Raw genomic sequence first — 24,864 nt, 5'->3', positions numbered from 1 at the left:
ATTTATTCTGTTTAAGATTTTTCAAAAATTGTTTTTTAACTATTTTGTCTTATTTCAAACCATCTCAAGGTTAACTTACTTAACCGATTTTGATAAAAATTTTATCATCTAATACATAGCACAGTATTTTTATTAAGATAATGAGTAGATTATAATTTTTTAATATTTTTTATATTTAATTTTTTTGAAAAAAAAATTTTTTTTGGCTATTTTGATTCATTTCAAACTATCACAAGGTTAACTTAGTTAACCGATTTTGTTAAAAATTTTATCATCTAAAACATAGCACAGTATTTGTATTAAAATAAGAACAAGAATTCAAATTTTGAAAAATTTGTTCTTTTAAAGATTTTCCAAAATCGATTATTTGATTATTTTGACTCATTGCAAAACATCATAAGGTTAACTTACTTAATAGATTTAAATAAATTTTTCATCATCTTCTAAAACGTAGCACAGTATTTTTATTAAATAAAAACAAGAATTCAAATTATGTTTAAGATTTTTCAAAATTCGATTTTTTGGCTGTTTTGACTCATTTCAAACTATCACAGGGTTTACTTACTTAACCGATTTTGATAAAAATTTTATCACCTAATAAAATCGCACAGTATTTTTATTAAGATAATGACTACAATTAAATTTTTGAATATTTTTTGTATTTTTTAGCTATTTTGACTCATTTTAAACCGTTACAGAGTTTACTCACTTAACCGATTTTGATAAATTTTTTCTTCTAAAAGGTAGAACAGTATTTTTATGATTGGATACCTCGTTTATTTTTTGCAAATTTTTTAAACATAAACAACTTATACTTTTACCAGTTTTTATTTTTTATTATTTTTTGTAATTTTGTCAGCAAACTGCTGTAACTGTAAATTTGTTGCTGATTTCTATAGATACATAGATAATGGTTACAGTTTTTATTTACTGGTTTTACAACTTTTTTTTTAATGATTTTGTCAATAGTTTTTTATTGAGATTAGAAAATATTCCTGTGTTTATTTCGTTATTTTTGGTACATTATGCACTGCAGAAATGTAAATATTTTACAATAAAATTATATGGCTAGTAATTACGGTATGCAGCATTAAATTTAGTTTTATTCGATAATTTTAACGTTTAATTAAAATTTAATGAATTCCAAGACATTCAGGAAGTGTTTTAAACAAACAGATTGTTTTAAACGTTCTGAAATAGCAATTTCTACACTCATCAGGTGTTACAAAACGCAGATTTTATTCTTAAAATAATTAAAATTACTTTGTGTTAGTTAGTTAGCTCATTTTATCAAAAATTGCAAAATTGGGTTAATTGATTGTTCTAATTTGGTTCTCTTTGTAAAAGCGAAAAAGCTACTCAGTCATTAAAAAGAATAATAAATACTCAACACTAACACAGTGTCCATGAATACTAATTCCAAATGGAACACAAATATACAGAGTAAAAAATTAGAAAAAGTTGTTATTTTTCTTAATTTTTTGAAAAAAATCCAGCAATGTGTAAACTTTTACGAGGCTGTAAAACAATCTAGGTTGTTTGAGTAAAATAAGACAGAAAGTGTTTACCCTAGCTCAAAATACTTTATTGTGAGCATAAACGATGTATTACAATAATTTATCTTCTAATACACAAGTTTAATTGATTCGTTTTTTCTTAAACTGAGATTAAAATAACTGCGGCTGCAGTAATATTCAAAGTAGCCACTACCTGATTGTTACTTAATGCACTTAATGCAGTTATAAACTTTACATCTTACTTTATCGTCGTTAAACTAATTATAACGTAATGAATACCTCGTCCCGGAATTTAACTGTTCCCCGTTCCAATATCTCGAAATCTCGTGATAAAATCTAACCGATCCCAGAATGATTCAGAAAGCAGGTACGCGAAAAGAATGCAATTAGAATTTGCGAGCGGCTATTTTTATCCGTCTCGAAAATTGAAAAGTAATTTGTAAGCGCGAGCGTTTGGATATAAAGCAGTGCTTTTTCCTGGTATGTAAATAACTCCATTTCGAGTGCCCATGTTGAGGACCCGATGTGAATACTTAGTGGTAACAATTACACGGTTCCCAGGTACTGAAGAGACCTCCAACAATAGAATCCAAGGGGCGGATCACCTGTCAGACTTAAACCTATCGCGGTCCTTTGTGAATTAAAATATATAGTGGTGTAAACGTTGATGACACCGAGAAAACATACAGAGAACGTCAAGCATCCTAAAAGTCTAATTACGACAGCACCGAGCCAACAACTCTAACTCTTTACGTTTGGAAAATTGGGGGAATTGTCACTGATCCTGATAAACGGCCCGTTTGTTCCACTCCACGTGGGAGGAACACTTGGACCCGATTCAAAATTGTTCGAGTTATTTAACGAACGCTTAATCCGTTTATTGTTTTATGTAATAACCGGTATTCGCGCCCTGGGTAAAAATAACGGGATAGAAACGTTAAAATTAGTTATGTGTTGATGCTTTCACATCCACACACACAATTATGATTATTTATACCAAATGGATAAACAATCACGAGATTAAAGGAACAGCTCCGACGCCTTCGAATTTGTTTAGATAGCGCAAGACGCGAACTACCCCTGAAGCAAAGGCGGGGCGAACCGGGGCGCAACCCTCCGGTTCATCCCTCGAAGACATCACCCCAGGATTTCCACCAGGAGAGCAGCAACCCCAGGAGCACCGGGGGTTGAAGCAACAGGTGGTGGTGGCGACCAAGCCCGCCACAAAAAATAGTCCACCCAAGTGTTACATCAAACCCTAATCATTTATTCCAACAATTAATCATAAAATTAGTGGTAATTATTAATTTAATTACGAAATAATTAAGAAAAAAAATAGGCGCGTATGCAACCACCGACACGCGCGCATTTAACGGGCTGCATCGCCGGCCCAAAATGGCCGTTTGACATTGTCAAACGTCAAACAAGAGTTTAAAAACTTGTTTATTCGGTGTGTTGTCCCTAAAAACCGCAGTTTGTGCTTAAAATGTGTTAAGATGTGTGCGAACTTGCCCGGTTTTTGGCCGCCCCCCGAAACCCCAGTCCCCAGTTACCCCTCCAGTCTCCTGCCCCAGAGTAAGTTTTTGCGGCAGTCTTTTTACTTCAAACGCGATACTAAAATGAAAGCGCGTCCGTATTCGTGCGAGGAGTGCGGTAAATCGTTCCTTTTGAAGCACCACTTGACCACACATGCGAGGACCCACACGGGGGTGCGCCCCCATGTGTGCAGTCACTGTGGCAAGAGCTTCACGCATAAACATTGTCTCAACACGCATTTGCTGCTGCATTCGAGCGAGCGGCCGTTCCAGTGCGGCGAGTGCAAGAAGAGCTTCACTTTGAAGCACCACTTGATCACGCATAGCAAAGTGAGGGGTTAGGGGCGAAGCCCGATTTTAAGGCTGGGTTTCAGGTTCACAGCCGCGAAAAGCCCTACATTTGCACAGAGTGTGGGCAGGCTTTTCCAGTCAAAAGACACCTAACCACACATAGTAAATTTCATGCAGGGGAGAGGCCCTATGTGTGTGAGGACTGTGGGGAGTCTTTCGCCCAGAAGGAGCACCTGGTAGAGGGACCCTTTTCAGGGATTGTTTCTGAGCGTTTTTTTCAGGTCATGCATTCGAGGTTTCACGGATCGCTCAATTCGTTCGTTTGTAGCGATTGTGGGGCGACTTTCACCCGAAAATTCGAGCTGGTGAACCATGGGCGCTTGCACGGCAAACAGCCCCACAGTTGTGTCATTTGCAATAAAGAGTTTTTCCAAAAACGGACGCTTTTAGCGCATATGAAGTGCCATAGTGAGCAAGCGAAATGCAATAATTTATTGACTTATTTCAAATCGGCCGAGCAAACGAAGCTGATGTGTAGCGACTGTGGCTGTGTTTTTAACACGTCTGAGGCTCTGGCACTGCATGTTAAGCTTCACTCGGGGGAGGACTGTGTTCTGGGTGCGAATTTTACGGTACAAAATAAATCGAAAAATCATACGTGTCAGTATTGTAATAAGGGCTACAGTGCCAAGCATGGGCTACAGCAGCACAACAAGAAACACCCGAATGGGAGCTGTGCCTTAAGGTCGCATGTTTGTGACGTTTGCCATAAAGGGTTCTTCCAGAAGAACCACCTGTTGTTGCACCAACGCCAACATAATAGCACAAAAAGTGGCGAAAAACTGTAACCGTAACTGTGATTGTCTTGTGTAACATTTAGCTGTGTTTTATGCTTTAATTTATGTAACTTTGTGTGTAGTAATTATTTATATGTAAACTAGACAACACATTGTTGGACTTATTTACGAAATATACAGTAAACAGAAGTGAGTGTTTTCAGGACCGTATTACCAATTCGCCGCCACCAGGAAAACATTGCGTTTAATTAAGTCGGGTCAGGTACTTAATGCAAAGTTTACTGGCAGATGATTTACATAAATTTTACGTTTTTGCCTTGAATTTAATTGCGGACTTGTTTTTGACCAATGCGTAAACCGTTGCGGCAAAGTAATATTACTGGTTGTAGAATTGTGAAAAATCACTCGATGGTGTAAGGTTTGTTGTTTCAGGAAATTTGTTTTGTAAGATATCAATATTTGCAAATGTTATACATTAGAATAACAAGTTTCGTAACAATTGAATTGAAACTTGGAAATTTATCGAAAAATATGAGCGGTTTAGAGGAAGTTGGGTCAAGGAGCGTGAGAGTTCACGGAATTTTGTGTTTTGAACAAAGTTTAAATTTCGTTTGTTTTTTTCTAAAGAAAATCAATTTTTTATGTGAAATTTTAAATATTTTAACGTTGAATCTTTGGAAATTAAGAACAAACATCGGTAAAAAAAATTGGAGGTTTTTTGCTTCTTAGGGTTTGAAGTGGAACTGTTATCTCTGGTTTTAGTTCCACTTCCACAGAAAGGTAAGTTTTATAAATATTTAAAATTTTATTGTAATATTGATTATTGAAAAATTCGAAAAATGGTTAATTTTCTAGAAATCACAAAGTGTTACTGCGTTTGCGAATTACAATAATAATTACTCGACTTTTTTATTGTTGTAGTGAATAGTAAATTCGGCAAAAAATAGCGAAATTACTTTTGCCTTGACCTTAAAAACTAGTTATATTATTACTTGTTTTGACTGTTAAAAAAATTAGAAAGTATTGTTTTGATTTTTTGCTTTCGTTACACAAACACTTTTGGGCAAAAAGGGAAATTGGAATCAATAGAAAAATCCGCAGGCAATTATTTCGGTAAAATTTCATTAAAATCAAGTCAAAAATTTACCAAATATGGTCAAAATGTGCTAAATTTTTTTGAGTTTGCTTTTTTGTCATGGAAATATAGTATTTTAGCCAGTTTCATCTGAATATTTTGTTTTTTTTTAACCAGAGACTTATTTTGAAAGATGTTGAAAAACTACAAAAATAAATCGAAAAATCGCCGAGTTAATTTGATAGTTACATAATTGATGTTTAATTGAGCCAGAAAAGCAGTTATTACGTAAAATTTCGTTTAAAAGAAGTCAAAAAATTACTAAATTAATCCAAAAATGGTATTCTTATTTGATTTTATTCAATTTTTTGCGAGATATCAGGGCTAAAATTTACCCCTTTAGCTTAGTTTTGAAAAAAAATTTGAAATCAAGTCTAGCAGTTTAGTGAAAATAGGATTCAAGCTAAAATTTACATAAAATTTCGTTTAAAGGATGTCCAAAAATTAGTAAATTAAGCCGGAAATTGTATTCTTATTTGATTCGACTCAGTTTTTTTGCGAGATAACAAGGCTAAAAATTATTTTTACTCCTCAGTTTATAAAAAAATGTTGAAATTAAGTCTAGCAGTTTGGTGAAAATAGGTGTCAAGCTAAAATCTACGTAAAATTTCGATTAAAGGAAGTCCAAAAATTAGTAAATTAGGCCAAAAATGGTATTCTTATTTGATTTTACTCAGTTTTTTGCGAGATATCAAGGCTAAATATTAATCTTCCAGCTCAGTTTATGATCGTATATTCTCTTTAATTAAAAAAATTGTTAGAATTTGTAAATATTATATTATTACCGTAAATTTGTTAAATAGAAATAACTGATAATAGGTCAAAATGTTCTGTTCTGTTTAATTTCTCTCGTTGAAAATAACTGCAATAATTGCATTACTCAATGTATAGTTTGCTCAAAACCCTCGAATTTAGACTTTGAGTCCAGTGTGTAAGTTTTATTTACGATAATTTTCCGTTTTTAGAGTGTTTACATACGAAACAGATATTAGTTCTCAATGTCACACTGTTCCATTTACTTTTAAGCATTCAAATAATTTTTTTAAATCCAGCAATAAAAACAGAAAACTGTACAAATCAATGGGCCTAAAAAATGGCTCCGGCCCTGCGCTCGTCTTTTGATAAGCCCTAAGCCGGCGCGATATCGCGATTAAACCACCATTAATAATCTGTCATTGTGTAAATTAGTGTTTAATAACAATAAACACTCTGTGTAAAAATAAATCCCGTTTGTTGTTTGGATTTGTTTATATTGCGCACTAGCGCTGGCAGCGCCCCCTTGTTATTAAACGGCGCTGCACGAAACGACTCATCTAGTGTGCGCCTGTCAGTGTGCAGCAGTGACAGATAGCAGTTCGAAAATACAAGCGTCGTATTTAGTGAAATTTTGAGAAAAACTCAAAGTGATTCGCATTTTGTCAGCTGTCAGCGTGTCATTTCTTTCATTTCACACACGCATGATTTCAAAAGTAAGTCAAAATCTTAATTTTCCGATCGCTTTCGATCATTTTCTTTGTTTGTGTGCAGCACACAGGCTGCCATTTTACCCCATGCAGTTTATTTATTTTGGCCGTGAGCGCCCCCCGAAGCCCCCCGGCGGCCCCCACCGAGCTTTGTTTATTTATTTCGAGCGATTTACGCGATTTCGTGCGAATTTCCCAGCGGAAAATTGGTTTTCCCCAAAGGCGGGTAGTCGCCCCCGGGTGTGAGGCCCCCGTTTGATTTGGGACACAAAAATTGCAATTTTGGTCCGAATTTAAACAAAGTAATTGTGCCCCCCCATTGATTGATCAGAGCCAGCTTTGCCAAGTCTTTGTTATGGCAGTCAGCTGTTTGTTTCTTGCACTAGCTAGGCGCTACGTTCTGTTGTTGTCTTGCTCCGACTCGGGCGTTTTAGGCCAAACGAGCCGAAACGTACGTCGGTGATTGGCGGCGTGTTTTGGTAGAGATCTGCGCATTTGAGTCGAAATCGTGCTGTTGAGGTGTTCAGGTCGGGTCTGCTTTTATATGGGAGAGGAGATTTGAGGTAGATTGTTGACCTCACCTCGAACATGGACCACCGAACTTCTTGTCTATTTATTTGAACGGGAAAGCGCTAATTGATTTTTTATTGGTGGAAATGAGACAGATGAGTTGCACAACAAAAGAGCGTCGAGACGTCTCGATTTTTCGGGTCGAGTTCATTTATGGTATTTTTAGTTTTATTTTGTATGCGTGAGCGACACTGGTAATTATTATGATACTCGTTAAATAAAAAGCAAACGGTTGTTTCAAGGTAAAACGTCTTTCACTCGTCTACAACTATTGTTTGAAAAAAATCTCGTTTCTGGTCTGATTTCGTGGACAAAAATTCAATTCAGTGGTTTTTGTTCCCAAGGGATAGCCTTCTATTTTTATGCCGTTGGTTGGGAATCGATTTGTTTTGATTAAAATTTGACAATGTTTTGTTACGAATAACGAAATATACGTCATTTTGTCTACTGTTTGTTGTTATTTTTGTCCGATAATGAACAGCTGACGTGTTTATCAACACAGTTGGAACGAAACGTACAAAAAACTAAGTGCATTTGTATTAAATTTCCGATTTTTTGCGACAAAATGTGTAGCTGAAAATTACACAACCTTAGGAAGTAATGTTTCAAAAACCCAGAAAATACAGGAGTACATAATTTTATTCACTCTAAACTACTTCTTATTATAATAAAAACGCAAAGCTCACTATTCAACAGAATAAATACGATTTATAAAAATTTTCAAAATATTTTGCATAAATTAAACCGCTGAGCTAAACTATAACTTTATCTGCTAAACATAACAAGTATTATCTTTCCAGCGATAGATTAGAGTTATTGAATGTCCTAAAGATAGTAAAATCAGCAAGAATTAAAATAGAAATGTTTTTTTGCCTTGAATTTTGTGTATATCAACAATTTTTTTGTAATTTATTTACTTTTTTGTTATTCTTATTCAGTTTCTTTTTACTGTATTGATGTAATTGCATTTTCTTTTTAAAAGCTTTTCTTTTCTGTCTGTCTGTTTGAGAGGGTTTCTGCTGTCCGAATCAATTGAAATTTTGCACACTTACGTAATATGCGTGCCAATGCAATTTTATATTGTTAATTACCTTCTAGAGGGTTTAAATGGGGTGATACAAAGCAGTGAAACTGTAATTCGAGAAAAAAAAGTCAAAAATAAAAAATATATAAAATGTTTTCTTAAGCTTTTCTCGTTTGATAGAAACAATATTTTTATTTTCTTTTTCAACATTTTTTGAATAAAAGCCATTTAAAATGGCATGTTGTTGAAGTTGAATTAATTTCGGGATTGTTGTAAACGCGTGCAATTTTTGACGCCGAGACCGTGCTTGTTTTTGATCGAATGCTCGCTTTTGTTGTGTTATTTCGCGTCCTTTTATTCGGAAATAATGCAACAACGTTCAGGTTACATGTAACAATGCAGTTCGGCAAAGTGATGCTTCGTCTCGTAAACGTGATGTTTTATTTGTGTAATAACGTTAAAAATACCGTACAATTAATAATTAAACGAGCACATTATTGTTGGGGGTTGAATTCGTGACGCGTTAGTCGATACACCCGCCCCCGAAAAATTGTCCATAATGACCGGACGCTGGTCTAATTTTATTTTTAGTTTTGTTTGTTTTATGTGGATTTTTGTAGAATTGTTGATTTTGAGTATATTTTCGGGATATAAAATCCTGTTTGTTTCTGTAGCGTTTGAAAAGCACAGGACGCAATTTATATTTCTTTCTTTTATTAAAACCGCACATGTAAACATCATGGAATAAAGTTTTATTCGATTGCGAGAGCAAGTTTTGCTTTTCTGTTACGAACCAATCACAAAGTGTATTGACTTCCGGTTATCTCCCAAACGTCAATAATACTGACACTTGTTATTATTTTTGTTTGTTTGATTTACTCCAGACGGGAGATTGATCAGCTGTTGGTGGATGATGGAAAAATACTCGCAAGTTGTTTCCGGATAAATTTCAAACTTTGGGTGAAGATTTCGCGTTAATTAGGAAACTCTAAACCCTTGTATATCAAGAAACTCGACGAAAGTGTCGTTCTTTATGTTCCGCTTTTCATTCGAGCTAATTCTTGTACGTGTCGTCGAAAAATTATAAATCTCTGCTCAAAGTTATTCAATCTTGATCGTGTCTAAATTGGAAAAGTTGAAAGTATGCATGGTGTATTTTTTAAATGGATAACGTTTTATTAATAAGTCGAATCAATCGATCGGGCGAAGGCCAATAAACCTCCACACAAGAACGAAAATAGAAAAACAATTCGCGTAAAAATATAAAGACGATGACCTGATACGGTGATAACGAGTCTGTTTATTATTTAGATGAGGATTTTCGTAAATGGCGCAGTATTTTTGTGCTGCGCGTTCGAGGCGAGAGAGGTCAGAAATAGACGCGAAATTAATTTTTCCGGGAGTTTTTCCGTTTTTCGGGAAAGCCTTGACGGTATTGATGTTTTAATTGGCAGAGTAAGGGGTGACTTGTGTTCTTATTTCGTCGTAATTCCCTTGATTGCTTGAACGGTTTGACCGATTAGTATTTACATTATTTTGATAAAAACACTGGTAATAAACATGTCTAACAAATGATGCAATAAAAATAAAAAAGTTGCGTCAAAGTCGTACGTCCGACTTGTTTTTTTCACGAATTTATTTAACTTGTGGTTCATTTTGTGCTTCCTCGGCATTATATTATTCATTTTTATCGGAACTTTGCCGCCTCTGTTGGCAACAAAGCCCCCAGTTAAGCATCTATTATGTTTACATTTTTGCACCTATTTCACACATTACGCAAACCCATTGGAAAGTCTGGTGGAAACAACAAAGAATGAATCGTAAAGTCTCCATTTATTAATAGAACTAAATCACATTACGTGAAATTTATAGACTCGATTTTATCGCAATGTAGCTGTTGGCCCGTTAATTACGTTTGAAAAACTCGTAATCATTAAACATTCCAAGATATTTCTTACAATTAAGTTATGAATGATGGTTTCGCATGTTTGCTCAAAAAAAATTCAGTGCAGCTTCAGGTCCGACTACGGATATCTAAAGGTTAGGGTGGGAAACGACGTACAAATAAAATGTACCCGTTTTCGGTAGTTCCGTTAATGTCCCATAGAGCGCAGTTGTTCCATTGCCGCCTAAGTTTTCAGAGAAGTGAATTTGAATAAATGCTTGTATTTGTATAACAGTTAGCACAAGGCAAACAAAAAAATACAGCACATAGAGCATTAAATTCTCAATAGTAAGACATTAACAAAATGCAAAAAATTTTACCGTAAACTATATTAAAAAAAATCAAAATTTTACAATTTGCACTTTGTGCAATTTTTTTCCAAACCCTGCGAATACGGTTACAGATGCTAGAAAAATGTTAGGAAGAAATTTGTAGAGTATTAAATTTCTTACAAAAAAGTCCGCGAGACCATATCTTTATCTTCAACCATTTAGGTTAATTTATTCCTAAACCGTTGAAGACAGAAATATGGTGTCGCGGACTTTTTTAAAGGAAATTTAATTCTCTACAATTTTTTCCGAACTTTTTTCTGATATCTTTAACCGTATTTGCAGCGTTTTGAAAAATACTGGACGAAGCGGAAATCTTAAATATTAAATAATTTTTTTCTCATCTTTCTTATGGAAATTTTAGTCGGCTGTTTTTTCAGTCTGTTAAGAGTGCAAAGCTCAACATTTCTGCATTTTTTCCAAGTAATTAGTGAATTGGTTGAATTTAAATTAATAAAAAACTATTTAGCGTTGACGCTATAACGCTCAGAGCGCCTTTACTCCGTCGTTTTATTTTTTTGGGTTCAGAAAATCCTGCTTGTTTCATCTCCTAACTTATAGTGCTCCGTAGTCCGAACCATAATCCGGATATTTCTGTAGTTTAATTATTATTTGGCCACTTTTATGACCGGTATTATTGTCCTCAGAGCACAAAATGCGATAATTTTTTTATTAATGTTAACACTATTCTCCTGAAATTTAATAAATAACATTATTTCGTTTTGTTGGAAAGTCAGAGCGCCCATGAATATTATAAATTGTAATTCTGGACGACATTATCTGTTATCCAGATGTCATCCACGTTACAACTTGCATCAGGTTCCCGGAATTTGCTATTTCTCGTAAAAATGGTCACAGAATTGGCAGATAATGAAAAAACTCTCACGTGGGTTTATAGAATAATTTTGCGGTCGATGCCGTTGCCTTATTAAAAATTCAAATGAAAAAATGCAACAAAAAATGAAAATTTTCTAGTTTGATGTTACTAGGGCTCGATGACCTTGGCATTGAAACTTATCGAAATCGATAAATAATATTCATGAATGAAATGTGAGACTCATTGTGTACGAATTTAGGACAGGACCGGGTTTATTTGTGGTCACTAAAATGAGGGTTTGATGTTTGTGTGACGAATTCTAATGGTCTTGATCTCGAAAGGATTATCTTAATGGTGCACTCAATTGACGTTTTTGAGACTTATTCGATTAGTTTAGTGTTATTAGGACATTTTACTATTTATATCGTGTTTTCTCGATAAAGTGTTCTTGATTCTATGAAATTTGCTAATATAACGTATTAAAATTGTTGTCTTATTCCACCAGAAAATAGACTCATTGCCTGACAAGCGGCAGTTAAGCATATGATTATTTTTATGTTTTAACTTTTTCTAAATTCATTTCGTTGTACGTTTAGTGATCGATCGCCTGGCAATGCGTCAGCGATCGAATTGAGTCGAAATTTTGCGAAACAAAACGTTCACCTTTCGTCGGAAAAAATCCGTTATTTTGAGGCAACGTCCTCGAACAATTCGTCGCCAAAGAATCCGTAATTTCGGTAGATTTTCCTGTTCCGTGTAAACTAATTACGTGATGTAATCCGAATTAAAATGCCATTAAATAATAGTCCACGTTTTCGTGCCGTCTCTTTATTATTTTAACAATCGTAATTTGTTTCGTTAGCGGTTTTCATTATCTTGGAAACTCTTGATTCATTTAGAACTTTTATCCACCGGATTCCTCCGGACCGGTCAATCACACAAGCAATGACAAATCGCTTCTATTTTCTAACCCACATGACCCATCCAAAATAATTCGAATCGTTACGAAAATAACAAGGAAATGGTGCCAAAATAATGTTTACGTCGTTATACTTGTCTGTTTGTAAACGTTTTACGGTTATGTAACGACTTTTTGGATTTTTCTGCAAGGATTAGTGTCGAGTCTCCCGTGCAAAAAAGTCATTATCACTTTCATTGCCGCCGGTTTCAACACATTAAAACCCTCATTAACATAAATCAATTTTAATGCCGTCTACGGGGCAGAGAAGGTCGTTTTATGCACTCGCTGCTGTTGATTTTTTTCGCTTTAATTCGACGCAGGAAACAATTTGGAAGTGGTAATTTCCGTTCGATTTGTTTGGATTTTTTGGGATAAGATTGCATTGCTCCTGGTTTTTTATCTACTATTATTTATAGTTTTATTGTTAACCTAAGGTTAAGTCATCTACTTCCGAAATAAATAAGATATGATGGTATTTTTTCGCTTTAATCTCTTGTAAGTTTCCTTGGTGCGGTTTAGGTAAAAATATTGTTATCTCCGTGCTATCTGTTGTTTAATCAGCACTCACATTTCCGTCTGTCTCAAATTGGGTTGATTTTTATCTCCCGTCCTCGTAACTGCGCATTTATAGGTTTATTTGTTCCATTGAGAAAAGTTTTCAATTTTTGTCATTGAACAATTTCCCAGTTTCGTATTAACTTTAATCAGATATCGAATTGTAAGTGAGCTCGTATTGTTTGAGCGAACAAACGGCAAACAAACTACTCCCAGGTATTATTTCCGGGAAAAATCCGAATAAATTAAAGGGGAATTTCGAAACAAGTCGCTTCTGTGGTCAGTCGCTCGTTTAAAATTGAATCTTTCGTGTTAATCGAGGCGTTAAATGTGAGTTTTTTTATTTTGTGAGTGAATTACAGATCATTGTCTCGAAGCGAGGTCTTATATTGATGGATGACGATCCAAGTTCAAGGTTCTCATCTAAAGAGCAGCTGACGACCGCTTGTATTGTCCGGACCTGTCAAGATTCAGGCAGGAGGTTATTTTCCTCCGGGTCTAGACAGAAACTTGCGAGACCTTCCGGCTTGAAAAACAAAGAGTGGGCGAGATTGCACTGAAATAACAAAGCCGACGTAAAAATAAATGCGAGGTTTTTTAATTAAATTATAGGGGGCTTGACCAGCCAGGATCTAAATTTTGCTTAAATATTCTTTCACACTGAAAGGAAATCAATGAAACCCAACTTTGCGTTGAATCCTCTCAGAGGCGTATTGAGCTGTTTTTTAACAACTGTGATTATTTTCCTCGAACGCAACAAAAGCGACTGAATTCGTGTTTTGAGGAAATTGGGAAATTAATAGGGTGGAGCTGTCGATTATTTCGTCTGAACGACAGTAATTGGAGGGAAAGGACACCTGTGGAACGTTGTAAAGAACCGTACCTTGTGATATACTCCGTTTCCGTATTTTTATAGTGTCTGGGACGCTTCACATTTATTTTTGTGTAGATTTCCCGGCGCCTCCACCATTTGCAACAAGGGCCATTTTTTGAATTGTACAGAGTTGTTTTTTATTTTGTTGAACGTTGACTTGTCACATATCTAAGTTTAGTTTTGGCAATAGTTCCGACCGTTGCCCTTGACTGCTTCAAAATACATTCCAATATTTTTATTATTGCATTTATTTCAGTCATCGGCTCACGATCTAATTAACACACTGTAAACTCGAAGAACTTATTTTAAGAGGTGCATCGCACTTATTAATAGGAATGATTCTGCGAGTGTTGGCAGCCCCCATTAATGAAATTGCCGTAAATAAATCCATAAATTTATTCTTTTGTGTTATTGAATCGTAAGCCACTTGTCTGGGACATTCCCTTGATTCATATTCATACTGTACATTGTCTGGCGGAAACTAATGGAGAGAATCGAAATCAGATTGTAACACACGACATGTCTGGCCGTTTTGTTGGTTTTGATTGGTTCACTGACCGTCGATCAGTCCACTTTTTCGTTGATAACGAAAGGTAAAGGATAAAAGACTCGTTATCTATTATTACGGGAACAGCACAAAAAGAATTGTCATTCTAAAACCGTTCTAATGGAATTAAAGTCTAGACCAACTCAAACAGTTTTTTATTTTGTTTGTTTGGTTGTATCAAAGTCATCAATTCTGTTCAAATCTTTGGATCACCTCCAAGAATGTTGCTTTCGATGTCGCAATGATTCTCACCTCTGAGAAATTTGAAAAAACCGCCTAAGCGACCCCAATCACGACCCCACGAGTTTGCAACCAACCAATAATCAGTGCCGTTTTCACGGCCCCAGCCTAAGATTTTGACGGAATGGCGGCCGGAAACGTTACCTAAGACGTGTTGGTAGACACCTAAAACAACCAATTATTGAATAAAAAAAAATGGGTGTCGTACCGTTCTGATAACTGTAGAAGTCATCGTAGACGACATAACTGGCTTGGACTGGCCCACTGGTCATAATTTCGGCTTGAATTTGTTCGATATTTTTGGCAATTCTGTAACTTCTCGCTCCGTAACGTTTATCCTCACTGTAATTTTTTTGGTACTTTGGGTTTGTGCAAAAACTTGAACAGTTGGGAGTGGTACTGTCCCGGAAAGCTTGTACCGAATAGGGGTGGCAACCCTGTAAAACTAAATTAGTTTAAACCAAAATTTTGAACACTCACCTGACTCGTATTGAAGTCACCTCCGGATACAATACCGTCAGTAACCCAGTACTGCCAAGCCCGACTTGAATAACCACCCCCACACCCATGCCCACATTCTGTACAACAGGCCAGGAGGTCCTGTGCCGAAAATTCGAACTTTATGGTGGCGTTTGACGCAATACACAGTCGGTCACTCATTGTTTCCACGGCTCCAAAAGCCTGGAACAAATCGTAGTTTTTTGGCAATGTCTAAAGGTAGTACCGTTGTACCCAGCAGGAGCCACAGGAACCTTGATTCCTGATTTTGCGAATCGATTCGCATTGAGGCCACACAATCCTGGCATCAAAATATTCAGGGATTTGTTCAGGAATTGTCACATTTTTGGTTTCTGTGTCTGTGAAAAAAGCAGGATCGTCCCGAGCACCGTTGAGACTCCGCAAGTGGGAGTGTGTGGTGTTGGGCGGGAAGTTGGGCCCGGCCAACCATGATGGGTGTTTTTGGTTGATGGCGTTGATGAATTGTTGAGACAGGATTGGGGTTTTTGGGCTTGATTTTGGGAGGAAAAGCGCGAGTAATAACACGAGCGACTTCATTTTAACGAATGATTTTTTATTTGTTTATCGTTATTTATACAAAAAACCAAGGCCCATTTGGGTCGTGGTCAGGCCTTGTGGTTGACTAAACTTGCGGAGTGCCTCCATAAATGTAAGTTTCGATTTTGCAATGGTTCTTGCCTCTGAGGATTTTGTAAAAACCGTCAAGGTCGGCCCATTTGGCCCCCCATGAGTTGGCAATCAACCAGTAGGGTACCCCTTTTTCGGTCCCCCAGCCTATGATTTTAACAGCGTGCCCCCCCATACTATTTCCTGAGACATGTTGGTAAACCCCCGATTTGTACGAGTAGAAATCCTCGTAAACGTCCATGTGGGTCACAACTGGCCCATTGTTCATGATCTCGGTTTGGATTTCGGCGACGTTTTTACTGGTCATGTAGATAAAATCGGTGCCGTAATGCTTGTCCTTGGCATAAGGAGTGGTGTATTTGCTGTTCAAACATTTGGTCGAGCATTTGGGGGTCACGGAGTTTAGGAACGCACTTCCTTCGTACGGTTGGCAACCCTCATTTGAGTTGTAGTCACCCCCTGAAACTATCCCTTTGGCAACCCAATATTCGAACGCCCTGTACGGAGCTCCCCCATCACAGCCTTTTCCACAGGCCGTACAGCAGGCCAGAAGGTCATCGGCGGAAAACTCGAATTTTGTTTTACCCTTACTAGCGATGCACAGTCGGTCTGTCATCACTTCAACGGACCCAAAAGCCTAATAACGCCACAGTCAAAATTTTTGACCACTTTAGGGACTCACCCAACAGGAACCGCAATTTCCTTGGTTCCTGATGTTTTTAAGCGAGGGGCATTGACTCCAATGTGTCCTACCGTCGAAAGTTTCGGGGATTGCCTCAGGGATTACGTTGATAACGTGTGTTTGGTTTTTTCCAACAAGGTCAGGGGTGATAAGGGCGCCATTGAGACGTTTCAGGTGTTCTATTGGCGTGTCTTCAGGGAAGTTGCGCCCGGCCGTCCAGGTTGATTGTTTGGCGTTAATTGAGTTGATAAAATCGTCCGAAAGTATCGGGTTTTGTGCCGAAAGGACTGAACTAAAAGTTAGGACAAAAACGAGTACTAAGTAGAACCTCATTTTGGCACCTTACTAATAACTCGTTTAGCAAAAATTCGTATTTATAGGGGCAAGATAGTCATCTCAAGTGTCTGATTATTATGCTAAATTTTGCACTTATTTATTTTGAGTGTCCCGGCGCCTCCACCATTTAGCTCGTTTTTTTCCGTTATTCAAGGCAAACGCTCCTTGAATAATAAACGTATTCGAAAATTGAGATCAATGTGTGGTCGATCACGCGAAGCGTTTTATTCCATTATGCAGTTTTAAGTTGAAGGACGCTCTATCACCATGTGGGGTTGATTTTTTAATTCGAAGCCTCGGTGTTAATTCACTTACCAGCGCAATCAGTTGTGCGCCGAGGGAAATTAGTAATTAAGTAAATGTGTTCGACTGAGTGTAAATTAACTGCCTTGGATTAAATTTAGCCCACTGTTGTAATTCTTTATCGCTTTTGGAGTATTTTGTTTACCCAAATTGGTTCGATACTAATCAATGAGTAGTTTAAATATTGCGTCATTTGGTGGATTTTTCCAATTTCGATCACACACACACACGGTTCAAATTGTTAATTATTCACCTCGACCCGACTTGAACCTTTCCATCAAGCTCACATTTCCCCGAAGTTCCGAATCCGATTCCCTTGCATTTTGTATCGAATAGTTAATTAACTTAAATGAAACGTAGCAATTTCCAGTGAATTGTTAATAACCTGACAGTCAAATATTTTTCACAGTTGGCTGCAATATGCAACAGACAGCTTTTAATTATTTATTTAAATCTACAAGTCGATAGTTATGCGTCATGTGACCTCAACCTCGAACAACGTATCGACAGCCCGGCGCATCCACCATTTTTCGGAACGTCCCGAGTTGTATAATTAATTTTTGATTGCATTTATTTTATCAACGGACGACAAAACAGTGTGATTTATGGATGTGTGACAATTTTCTTTTCTCCATTAACATTGGACCTTGAACTTATTTTATTACGGAAGTTTTGGTCCCGGCGCCTCCACCATAAAACAGCTTTGCATCAATATTTATGTTTTGGGCGGCAATTCTGATGCAAATTTTTGACCTTGTGGCTGGTAATTGTTGGTCAGCGACCTCGTCTAATTACGCCTTGTTTTGTTCAATCAGCTGATCTTATCACACATTTTCCATAATCCCGACGTTTTCGTTTCTGGTGTCTGGCCCAAGCCTTGTCTACCATTAAATTATCAAGTCTCGACTGGGAGCGATCGATATTATATAAACAGACACTAGTTGCTCGTCCACGCTCGTTCTTTTATTCAGTTTTTGTATTAATTTTCGGGCTGAAATTCCGGGAATCCCTGTGAGGGTCTTTGTTTTACTTCACTTGACGGAAGTTTGGGGTGGTTTTTCTCCCAGCGGAAGCTGTGCCTTGTCTTCGGGGCTGAATAGCGTATTTAGATAAAAGATGGGCCTTGTGATAGAAGGTCTCGTAAATTGTAAAGTTACGAGTTATGTCGAAACTCGAGTATTTAAAGTCTTATCTATTGATTTTCGTTACGTTTCGCAATTTAACTCGACAAAATTGGGATTCAAGTGGATCTCAAGGTTAGGTTTGTTTGCTTGTGTAAAACGTGAAACGCGATATTTTTATTGTATCGTGTCATTAAATTCGAACGAGGCACAAAGGATGAAATTGTTTCTCGAAACATCCACAATTTAAAAAATATTCTGTCGCGTGTCGCTATCTTGCACGTCCTTGAACTTCCGTTTCCGTCGAATTATTGGCCCGAAATGTGTGAACGACCCGCTTCATGTCCACATAATTTTCCTCTTCTTCCGTGTGAGTTTGACGACCCCCTTTTGCGAAGTTTTCGGAACATGAAATTTATCGGAACGTTTCAGTTGCTTTGTTGAATGCGCTTTACCTAATTTATGTTGTTTTCGATCACTTTTTCCCTTCGTTTTTGCTTTCACCCAATTTTCGTTCCTATTGATTCTAACACTCACGTATTACAGGTTGTTTTGGGCCTAGCATCATGCGGTAATGTTTGTAAAGGGTAGGTAGAATCTAAGCTAAGTTTCTGTTATTTTTTCTCTCAACATTTATTTTTATCCATTGGCGCATCGTAAAATCGTTTATTTTTCCAAACTGGTGTTGGTTTTAATAAATTTAAACTCGAAATTTTCCGGTCGCAAATTATCAGGTTTCAAACGTTTAATCCCGGATTTAGTCTCCTGATAAGGTGGATTGTTATTCAAAAGAACGTTCAAGGTTTTCCATGCATTAATAATAAATTTTTATTTGATTCGTGTTTGGAAGGGAAGTTCGTTTTTTTTCCTCCACGTCTATAAATTCCGATCACCTAGAGCCAGACTTGAAGAATGAATGTAATAAAGGATTTATGACTCGAGGCTGGACAAATACATTCATAAAAATGGCGATGGAAGTGATCTAGGTAGTCGTAAAAGTGAGCTGGGAAAAGTCACAATTTCTCAAAAATGTTCTCATTAAGGCTCGGGTCAAATAACGGGTGACTTGTTGACATTTGCAGCTGCAAGTCACAGCCCGCCAAAGTCCGGGGCCTGAAACTCAAAGTTCTTTGTCTCTTCACCTTGAAACGTGACTGTAATAGAAGAAATGGTCATCACCGCAGAGAGCATCGTCCTTTCGTCGCCGTCATTAAAAAAATAAATTAATTTGCGCGCTGCATTTTACGTCAGGGGTTGCTCGACTTAATTAAATGGGTTTAATTGATCGCGAGGTTTTTCCTAGCCACGTCGGCTGTCGATGGATTACCGTAAAGATTGAATTATTCAAAAGACGTGAGCCCTTTTAAATGTCATTACGTAACGCACGGAAATCGAATGGGTCGATGGTAGGTGAACATGGGTGACTTGTACCGAGTCAAATACCACCCCAAACAACCAAACGTTTGGACGAAATCTCGTTTTATTTTTAATTAAATAATTACGAACTGTTTTTATTGCAAGAATTTGCACGGATTCAAGCTTATGCAATTCTCAAAATGTTACAAAAATGTTTTTTGTTACATTTTCTTCACTCAGAAAAAAAATATAAATGATGAAATTATTAGAACAGTAAAAGGAGTGGCAATTTCAACAAAAGCAAAATAAGTTATTTTTATTTTTCAAAAAAATGATGCTTCTTTTTAAACAGTTAAATTTTTGAAATAATGATTTCGTAATTTTGACTTTAATGTTATGGCAAATAGCCCTGATTTAAATATCATTGGTCTTTTTGGTACAAAATAAAAAGTTGTCTTAGAAATTTAGAAATTTTTCTCAATGGTCATTGAATTATTAAAAAAATAAAATAGAACATATCTATTCCTGAGAGCGAAAACAAACTATATTCAAAATGCTCAATATTCAGAACTAATTCAAAACAAAAATTCTTATTTAGTGACCAATGTCCTAATTTGGTTTATCATTTATGAGCGGTTATTTTGTTATGGAATTTTTTTATGGTAATTGGATCTATAACTTAAAACTTAACTGAAGTTTAACTGTACCAGAAATCGGGCCTAAAAGGAGTTAATACTTCAAGCTCCTAAACATATAAAATTTTTCTTTAAAGATGAAAAAATCTAAAATAAATAAAATAAAGTCCTTAAGGTAAATTATTAACTAATGCATTGAATGAAATTTTTAAATAATTTAAATAGTGTATTTATTAAGTAGGAATGTTAATTGTTTTCCGGAATTTTTTTTAACTTTTGTAACATAAGAAAGATTTCTGTAATAGTCGTAATATTCCTCTGGTATCCATTTAAAGTGTGTCACCAAGTCATCGTATTTTGCTTTTCTGATGATGGGTTTGCGTTCATTTCTAAGTTGGAGGAGTGATTTAAAGGTTTTCTTTTTAATTTTGCATATTTCAAATTTGCTGAAACCACACAACTGCTGGTAATTCAAATTATTTTCCATCTTCAATGAAGATGTTATATAAGTCCAAAAAGTCTAATTTCATTACATGCACATTAAATAGAGTATTTTTATCATTTCTAATAATTAGCCCAGTCATTACAGGTGAATAAATTTAAAAAATATTTTTTTACAATGTTCACTATTTTTTATAAAAAATCTGGACTTAATCCTTTGTCGCTCTAACAATACACTGGGTTTATAAAAATTTCAAAATCTTAAATTTTTGCAAATAATGTCGTTCGCAAAATTTTATGTATTGTTTCAAGTCAAATGTTCATTTTTAATTATTATTTATTTTTTGAAAAAAATGTCCATCTCAGGTCAAATATATGGAACAATAAAATGCCAGAATTATGTGACAGATTTGTTAAAAATATGTTAGTGGGAACTCAAGCCGTCATTAAAGCCAAAGATGTCACAAAATACCAAAAAAATGTTTTTTTGTCCAACTATTAGTTATAATATCCTGTTCTTTTATTTAATTTTTTGTTAAATACCAAGTGTTTAAGTAGTTTTTAAAGTTCTAAACGTATTTTTTCAATGTATACTACATTTTTTCTTGAATAAACATTCATTGACTTGCATTTTTTTTTTTTTTGGAAACGATATTCGTCCAAACTTTAGGTTCGTAGGCTCATTGTATAATAAAAAAATTGTGTCTTTGCAATTTGGGGCGAATGTGCGGTGTTTGCAGGTGTGACAGCTCCGCATGGCCTGCCGTCGCAGCCAGCAGCAGCAGCACCGCAGCCACCAGCAGCAGCAGCAACAGCACCATGGTGAAGACGTTCCAGGCCTACCTGCCACAATGCCACCGCACCTACTCGTGCATCCACTGCCGGGCCCATCTCGCCAATCACGACGAGCTCATCTCAAAGGTTACAAACAATTTGTTGTCAGTAATTACGGGTTTTGCAAACAAAGAACCTCCAAGGACTTGTGTCCATTGAACCAACTTTTTTGGTTTTTGTCATTGATTTTCTTTCTTTCGTGGTCTGGCTTTTGGCCAGGTGTATGTATACGCAGAAAAACCGTGCGAAATATTTATGTTTCGGGGAAATTCATGAATGGGGAACAAAACAGGTCAAGTTGAGACATTTTCTATGACGCGAAATTTTGTTTTTCGTGTCCAAGTGTGTAAACAAAAACCTAAATGTTTACCACGACGTTGCCAAGAATATTTTCAGTGGTTCACTAGATTGATTAAATTCATCGTGTTATTGAAATTTCTTCGGTTTTTCTAAATTGTAATGTAAGAATTACGGTCAACAAGAGTGTTTTCGCGTCGAAAATTGCGTTGCTGCCAGCGATGTATGTAATATTTTAAGTCAGCATTTCCTTGAGCAAAAATGCAAATTACACCGTAAATCAGATAAAATTCTTAGCTTAATATTACACAAATAGAATTATATATAGCATTATGTGCGAAACTTTAGTTTTGTTCTTATCACTGGAACACCATCAAAATCATCAAATTACTTCATCATTCATTATTTATTTAATGAGGTCAATTGTTATGCAGCGTTACGGCTGTTACTTAACTCACTTTTTGCATTCCTTCGCCAATAAATTATCACGACTTTATTTAAAGATTAATTAAAAAAATCGATATGAATACAGGGTTGGTCAATAGTGGGTTACTTCCGACGTGTGCTAAGATGCAACCAATAATACTAATTGCACTTACCACTTGGATACTTTGATTTTTAAAAACATTAATTGAGTCAACACTGTTGTTTATCTTTTAAATAATAATAATTCATAATGAAATTTTAACAAAACTATCAAGACAAACTTTTTTCAACGATTACCGATCTAGTCGGCTGGAATCAGTAGTTTGTTTCAGAATTTCAGAAATAACCCACTATTGACTCACCCTGTACAATGGGTTCGGTCCTGGTGGCAGTTTTCGGCCATTTCGTATTATTTTTACCCTGTTTTTTCCGCTCGTTTCTAATCGAATTATCTCGTTGAACGCACTCTTAATTCGGAATTAACCCGATTTTGCTTTTGCATAGTCCGGGATTCAGGTGGGAAAACAACGTACTTAACAGGGTTTTTCTTTTGCAGTCATTCCAAGGCAGCCAAGGCCGGGCGTATTTGTTCAATTCAGTGTAAGTATAATGTTTAGGAACATCAAAAAAAATTATAAAAATTCTATGTGGTTATTTCGAGCCCTGAAGTTGGTTAATGTTGGCACAATCGTGTAACTATCGATTTGTTATTATCGTTTTAGTGCACACGTTTTATGCACCAACTACCCTTACGTAAACAGCGATTTTTTCGCCCAAAACGTATTTCCTGTTTTGAGCAATGATTTAATAATTTAGTTTATCGATTTAAATTCTTTTGCAAACGATGGATTTATTTTTGGCTGATAACACAGTTGGGGCACATGAGTGACAGTGTGTTTCTAAATATAAAACATTTATTGTACCCCCGAGAAATTCAACGATGCCACTTGGACGTAACTGAAATTCATTATGGAATAGATCGACAAAATTTCATTTGCTCGCTTGGAAATTTATGACGAGGAAAAGAGAATAATTAAAATTTAATACAGACGTGGAGATACATCGAGGAACGGTCAAACTTTAGCAATAAAGCGACACAATTCAAATGCGTTTTATTTCTCCTCAGGGTCCTTCTATAAATAAAAGTGCACAGTACGAGTGAAACTCAATATTAATTGTACGATAATTCGCTCGTATGGCACGGGGCGTGCGGTTTTCATGATTTTTGATTTTGCAGAGTGAATGTGGGTTGTGGCCCCGCCGAGGAAAGAGTTCTGTTAACGGGTCTTCACGCCGTCGCCGACATATACTGTGAATGTTGCAAGACGACTTTGGGCTGGAAATATGTAAGTCGGATCGATAGACCTGGTGTTGAGTCGTAATTGAAAATTTTTTTCTTCTTCGAAGGAGCACGCCTTCGAGTCCAGCCAGAAGTACAAAGAGGGCAAATTCATCATCGAACTAGCACATATGATCAAAGAAAACGGATGGGACTGACCTTTTTGAATCTCGTTTCGAGACGACGAAAATGCAAAAAAATAAAGGACTGTCACGAAACAATTTCTGTTTTCTCGACTGGACTTAAACTCGGGACGATTTTTCTATTTTGCCATCGTGTCTTTTGATTTCGAGCCTTTACAAGCCAAAATGATTTTGAGTTTTTGGTAGTTGGTGACGTCGGACCAGGGAGTTAAATGTCAATTTTCGGGTGAATGCGGGCGGGCACTGCGACTGTTAAACCTTCAAATCTTCACGACAATTCAGCTCTTTTGAAAGCATTCTGTGGTAGATGAACTGTGTCTGTGGTAATGAATCTGTGGTAACGAATGATTACGTGCTGTGCACTGATGCCGCTATTTGGGACTTTCGACGGTTTGCGAAAGACGGGCTCAGTGCATATTTAGGAGTAATTTATTTATATATTTCGTGTATCACATGGTTTTCTAACCGTAACTAGAGTTAAGGTGTTCGTTTTGTTTACCTGTATTCAGCATGAGCAGGCAACAAAGTTGTAGGCGGCTAAATTCACACTTGAAAATGTTCCTATTTTTCAAGACGATGCTCACATGTGTTGATCTCAATTCACGACACCTACAATTCTGGCTAAACTGCTCATCGTAAATCTATAACCACAATAAATAAATTAGTTGTACGCAATATGTAACACATATTTTTGTATTCATAATCGTAATAGTTATCCCTGTATGCAAAAAAAACGGACAACTTACACAACTTCCAAAGACTGATCCCGCGCGACCAGTCTCCGGAAGTTGGATTTTGTGATAGTTTCTTTGTGATATATTCTCCGTGCTGAAGAATTGCCCTAGACTCCTCCATTTTCGTTTGTTTTTACGCAATTCTTCATCATTTTCTTAAGTTAGTGTGACTCTAGTTACTTTTTAATCGAAAACCTAATAGTTGTAAGATCACGCGGCAATCTCACGTTTCATTCATACTGCCAGTAGCGTAGCGGTGTCATTTATGTCATATATTTATGGTAACATAATCTTTTGTATTGTTTTTAGATTAGTTATACATTTTTTTAAGTTCATAAGCCTCCATTTTGTATGGACTTGATTTATTATACAATTGGGTTATGAAACTTGGTTTTGTGACTCATGCGAAATTTACATAAATAAACGTAAATAACCATTCGACCCTCTTTAACCCCACACAAGATCCAAATA

At 36.2% G+C, this 24,864-nt stretch overlaps 4 protein-coding genes across 7 annotated transcripts; 2 read left to right on the top strand and 2 right to left on the bottom strand.

Annotated features, from left to right (window-relative positions):
* The first annotated feature begins 2,955 nt into the window (after positions 1-2,955).
* Ypel (Yippee-like) lies at positions 2,956-24,831 on the top strand. 4 transcript variants are annotated; one of them, XM_015983022.2, is made up of 6 exons: positions 6,575-6,744; positions 18,735-18,775; positions 21,361-21,541; positions 22,734-22,777; positions 23,415-23,523; positions 23,585-24,831. In XM_015983022.2, exons 1-6 carry the CDS (start codon positions 6,733-6,735, stop codon positions 23,672-23,674), a joined length of 477 nt encoding a protein of 158 aa, XP_015838508.1. In that variant the 5' UTR covers positions 6,575-6,732; the 3' UTR covers positions 23,675-24,831. The 4 variants fall into 4 exon arrangements, with proteins under 4 accessions (XP_015838509.1, XP_015838508.1, XP_966830.2 ...); XM_015983023.2 differs by lacking the exons at positions 6,575-6,744; positions 18,735-18,775 and adding an exon at positions 2,956-3,092; XM_961737.5 differs by lacking the exon at positions 18,735-18,775 and having other exon boundaries at positions 6,576-6,744.
* LOC655009 (gastrula zinc finger protein XlCGF8.2DB) lies at positions 3,014-4,329 on the top strand. Its single transcript, XM_961478.4, has 3 exons — positions 3,014-3,382; positions 3,427-3,579; positions 3,625-4,329. The coding sequence occupies exons 1-3, from the start codon at positions 3,014-3,016 to the stop codon at positions 4,189-4,191; spliced, it is 1,089 nt and encodes a 362-aa protein (XP_966571.1). The 3' UTR covers positions 4,192-4,329.
* On the bottom strand, positions 14,500-15,656 carry LOC655077 (cathepsin B precursor). The gene is made up of 4 exons (XM_015983019.2): positions 15,333-15,656; positions 15,081-15,281; positions 14,809-15,037; positions 14,500-14,765 (listed from the first exon to the last, which is right to left on the bottom strand). The coding sequence occupies exons 1-4, from the start codon at positions 15,654-15,656 to the stop codon at positions 14,557-14,559; spliced, it is 963 nt and encodes a 320-aa protein (XP_015838505.2). The 3' UTR covers positions 14,500-14,556.
* LOC135265210 (cathepsin B-like) lies at positions 15,652-16,793 on the bottom strand. The gene is made up of 2 exons (XM_015983018.2): positions 16,429-16,793; positions 15,652-16,383 (listed from the first exon to the last, which is right to left on the bottom strand). The coding sequence occupies exons 1-2, from the start codon at positions 16,759-16,761 to the stop codon at positions 15,742-15,744; spliced, it is 975 nt and encodes a 324-aa protein (XP_015838504.2). The 5' UTR covers positions 16,762-16,793; the 3' UTR covers positions 15,652-15,741.
* Positions 24,832-24,864: the final 33 nt, after the last annotated feature.

The sequence above is a fragment of the Tribolium castaneum genome, chromosome 6 (genome assembly GCF_031307605.1).
Source record: "Tribolium castaneum strain GA2 chromosome 6, icTriCast1.1, whole genome shotgun sequence".
NCBI classification, from domain to species: Eukaryota; Metazoa; Arthropoda; class Insecta; order Coleoptera; family Tenebrionidae; genus Tribolium; species Tribolium castaneum.
The sequence above is the reverse complement of the archived record's forward strand: the minus strand, read 5'-3'. Positions and strand labels throughout refer to the sequence as shown.

Excerpts from the sequence above, each read along its gene's own strand:
- LOC655009 (XM_961478.4), top strand. The coding sequence starts at position 3,014 with ATGTGTGCGAACTTGCCCGGTTTTTGGCCGCCCCCCGAAACCCCAGTC. Across the intron at positions 3,383-3,426 it reads ACTTGATCACGCATAGCAAA|GTTCACAGCCGCGAAAAGCC; the intron begins GTGAGGGGTTAG and ends GCTGGGTTTCAG. Across the intron at positions 3,580-3,624 it reads TCGCCCAGAAGGAGCACCTG|GTCATGCATTCGAGGTTTCA; the intron begins GTAGAGGGACCC and ends CGTTTTTTTCAG.
- Ypel (XM_015983022.2), top strand. Across the intron at positions 22,778-23,414 it reads GCGTATTTGTTCAATTCAGT|AGTGAATGTGGGTTGTGGCC; the intron begins GTAAGTATAATG and ends TTGATTTTGCAG. Across the intron at positions 23,524-23,584 it reads CGACTTTGGGCTGGAAATAT|GAGCACGCCTTCGAGTCCAG; the intron begins GTAAGTCGGATC and ends TCTTCTTCGAAG.
- LOC655077 (XM_015983019.2), bottom strand. The coding sequence starts at position 15,656 with ATGAAGTCGCTCGTGTTATTACTCGCGCTTTTCCTCCCAAAATCAAGC. Across the intron at positions 15,282-15,332 it reads GTTCCTGTGGCTCCTGCTGG|GCTTTTGGAGCCGTGGAAAC; the intron begins GTACAACGGTAC and ends GATTTGTTCCAG. Across the intron at positions 14,766-14,808 it reads CTTCTACAGTTATCAGAACG|GTGTCTACCAACACGTCTTA; the intron begins GTACGACACCCA and ends TGGTTGTTTTAG.
- LOC135265210 (XM_015983018.2), bottom strand. The coding sequence starts at position 16,761 with ATGAGGTTCTACTTAGTACTCGTTTTTGTCCTAACTTTTAGTTCAGTC. Across the intron at positions 16,384-16,428 it reads GAAATTGCGGTTCCTGTTGG|GCTTTTGGGTCCGTTGAAGT; the intron begins GTGAGTCCCTAA and ends TGGCGTTATTAG.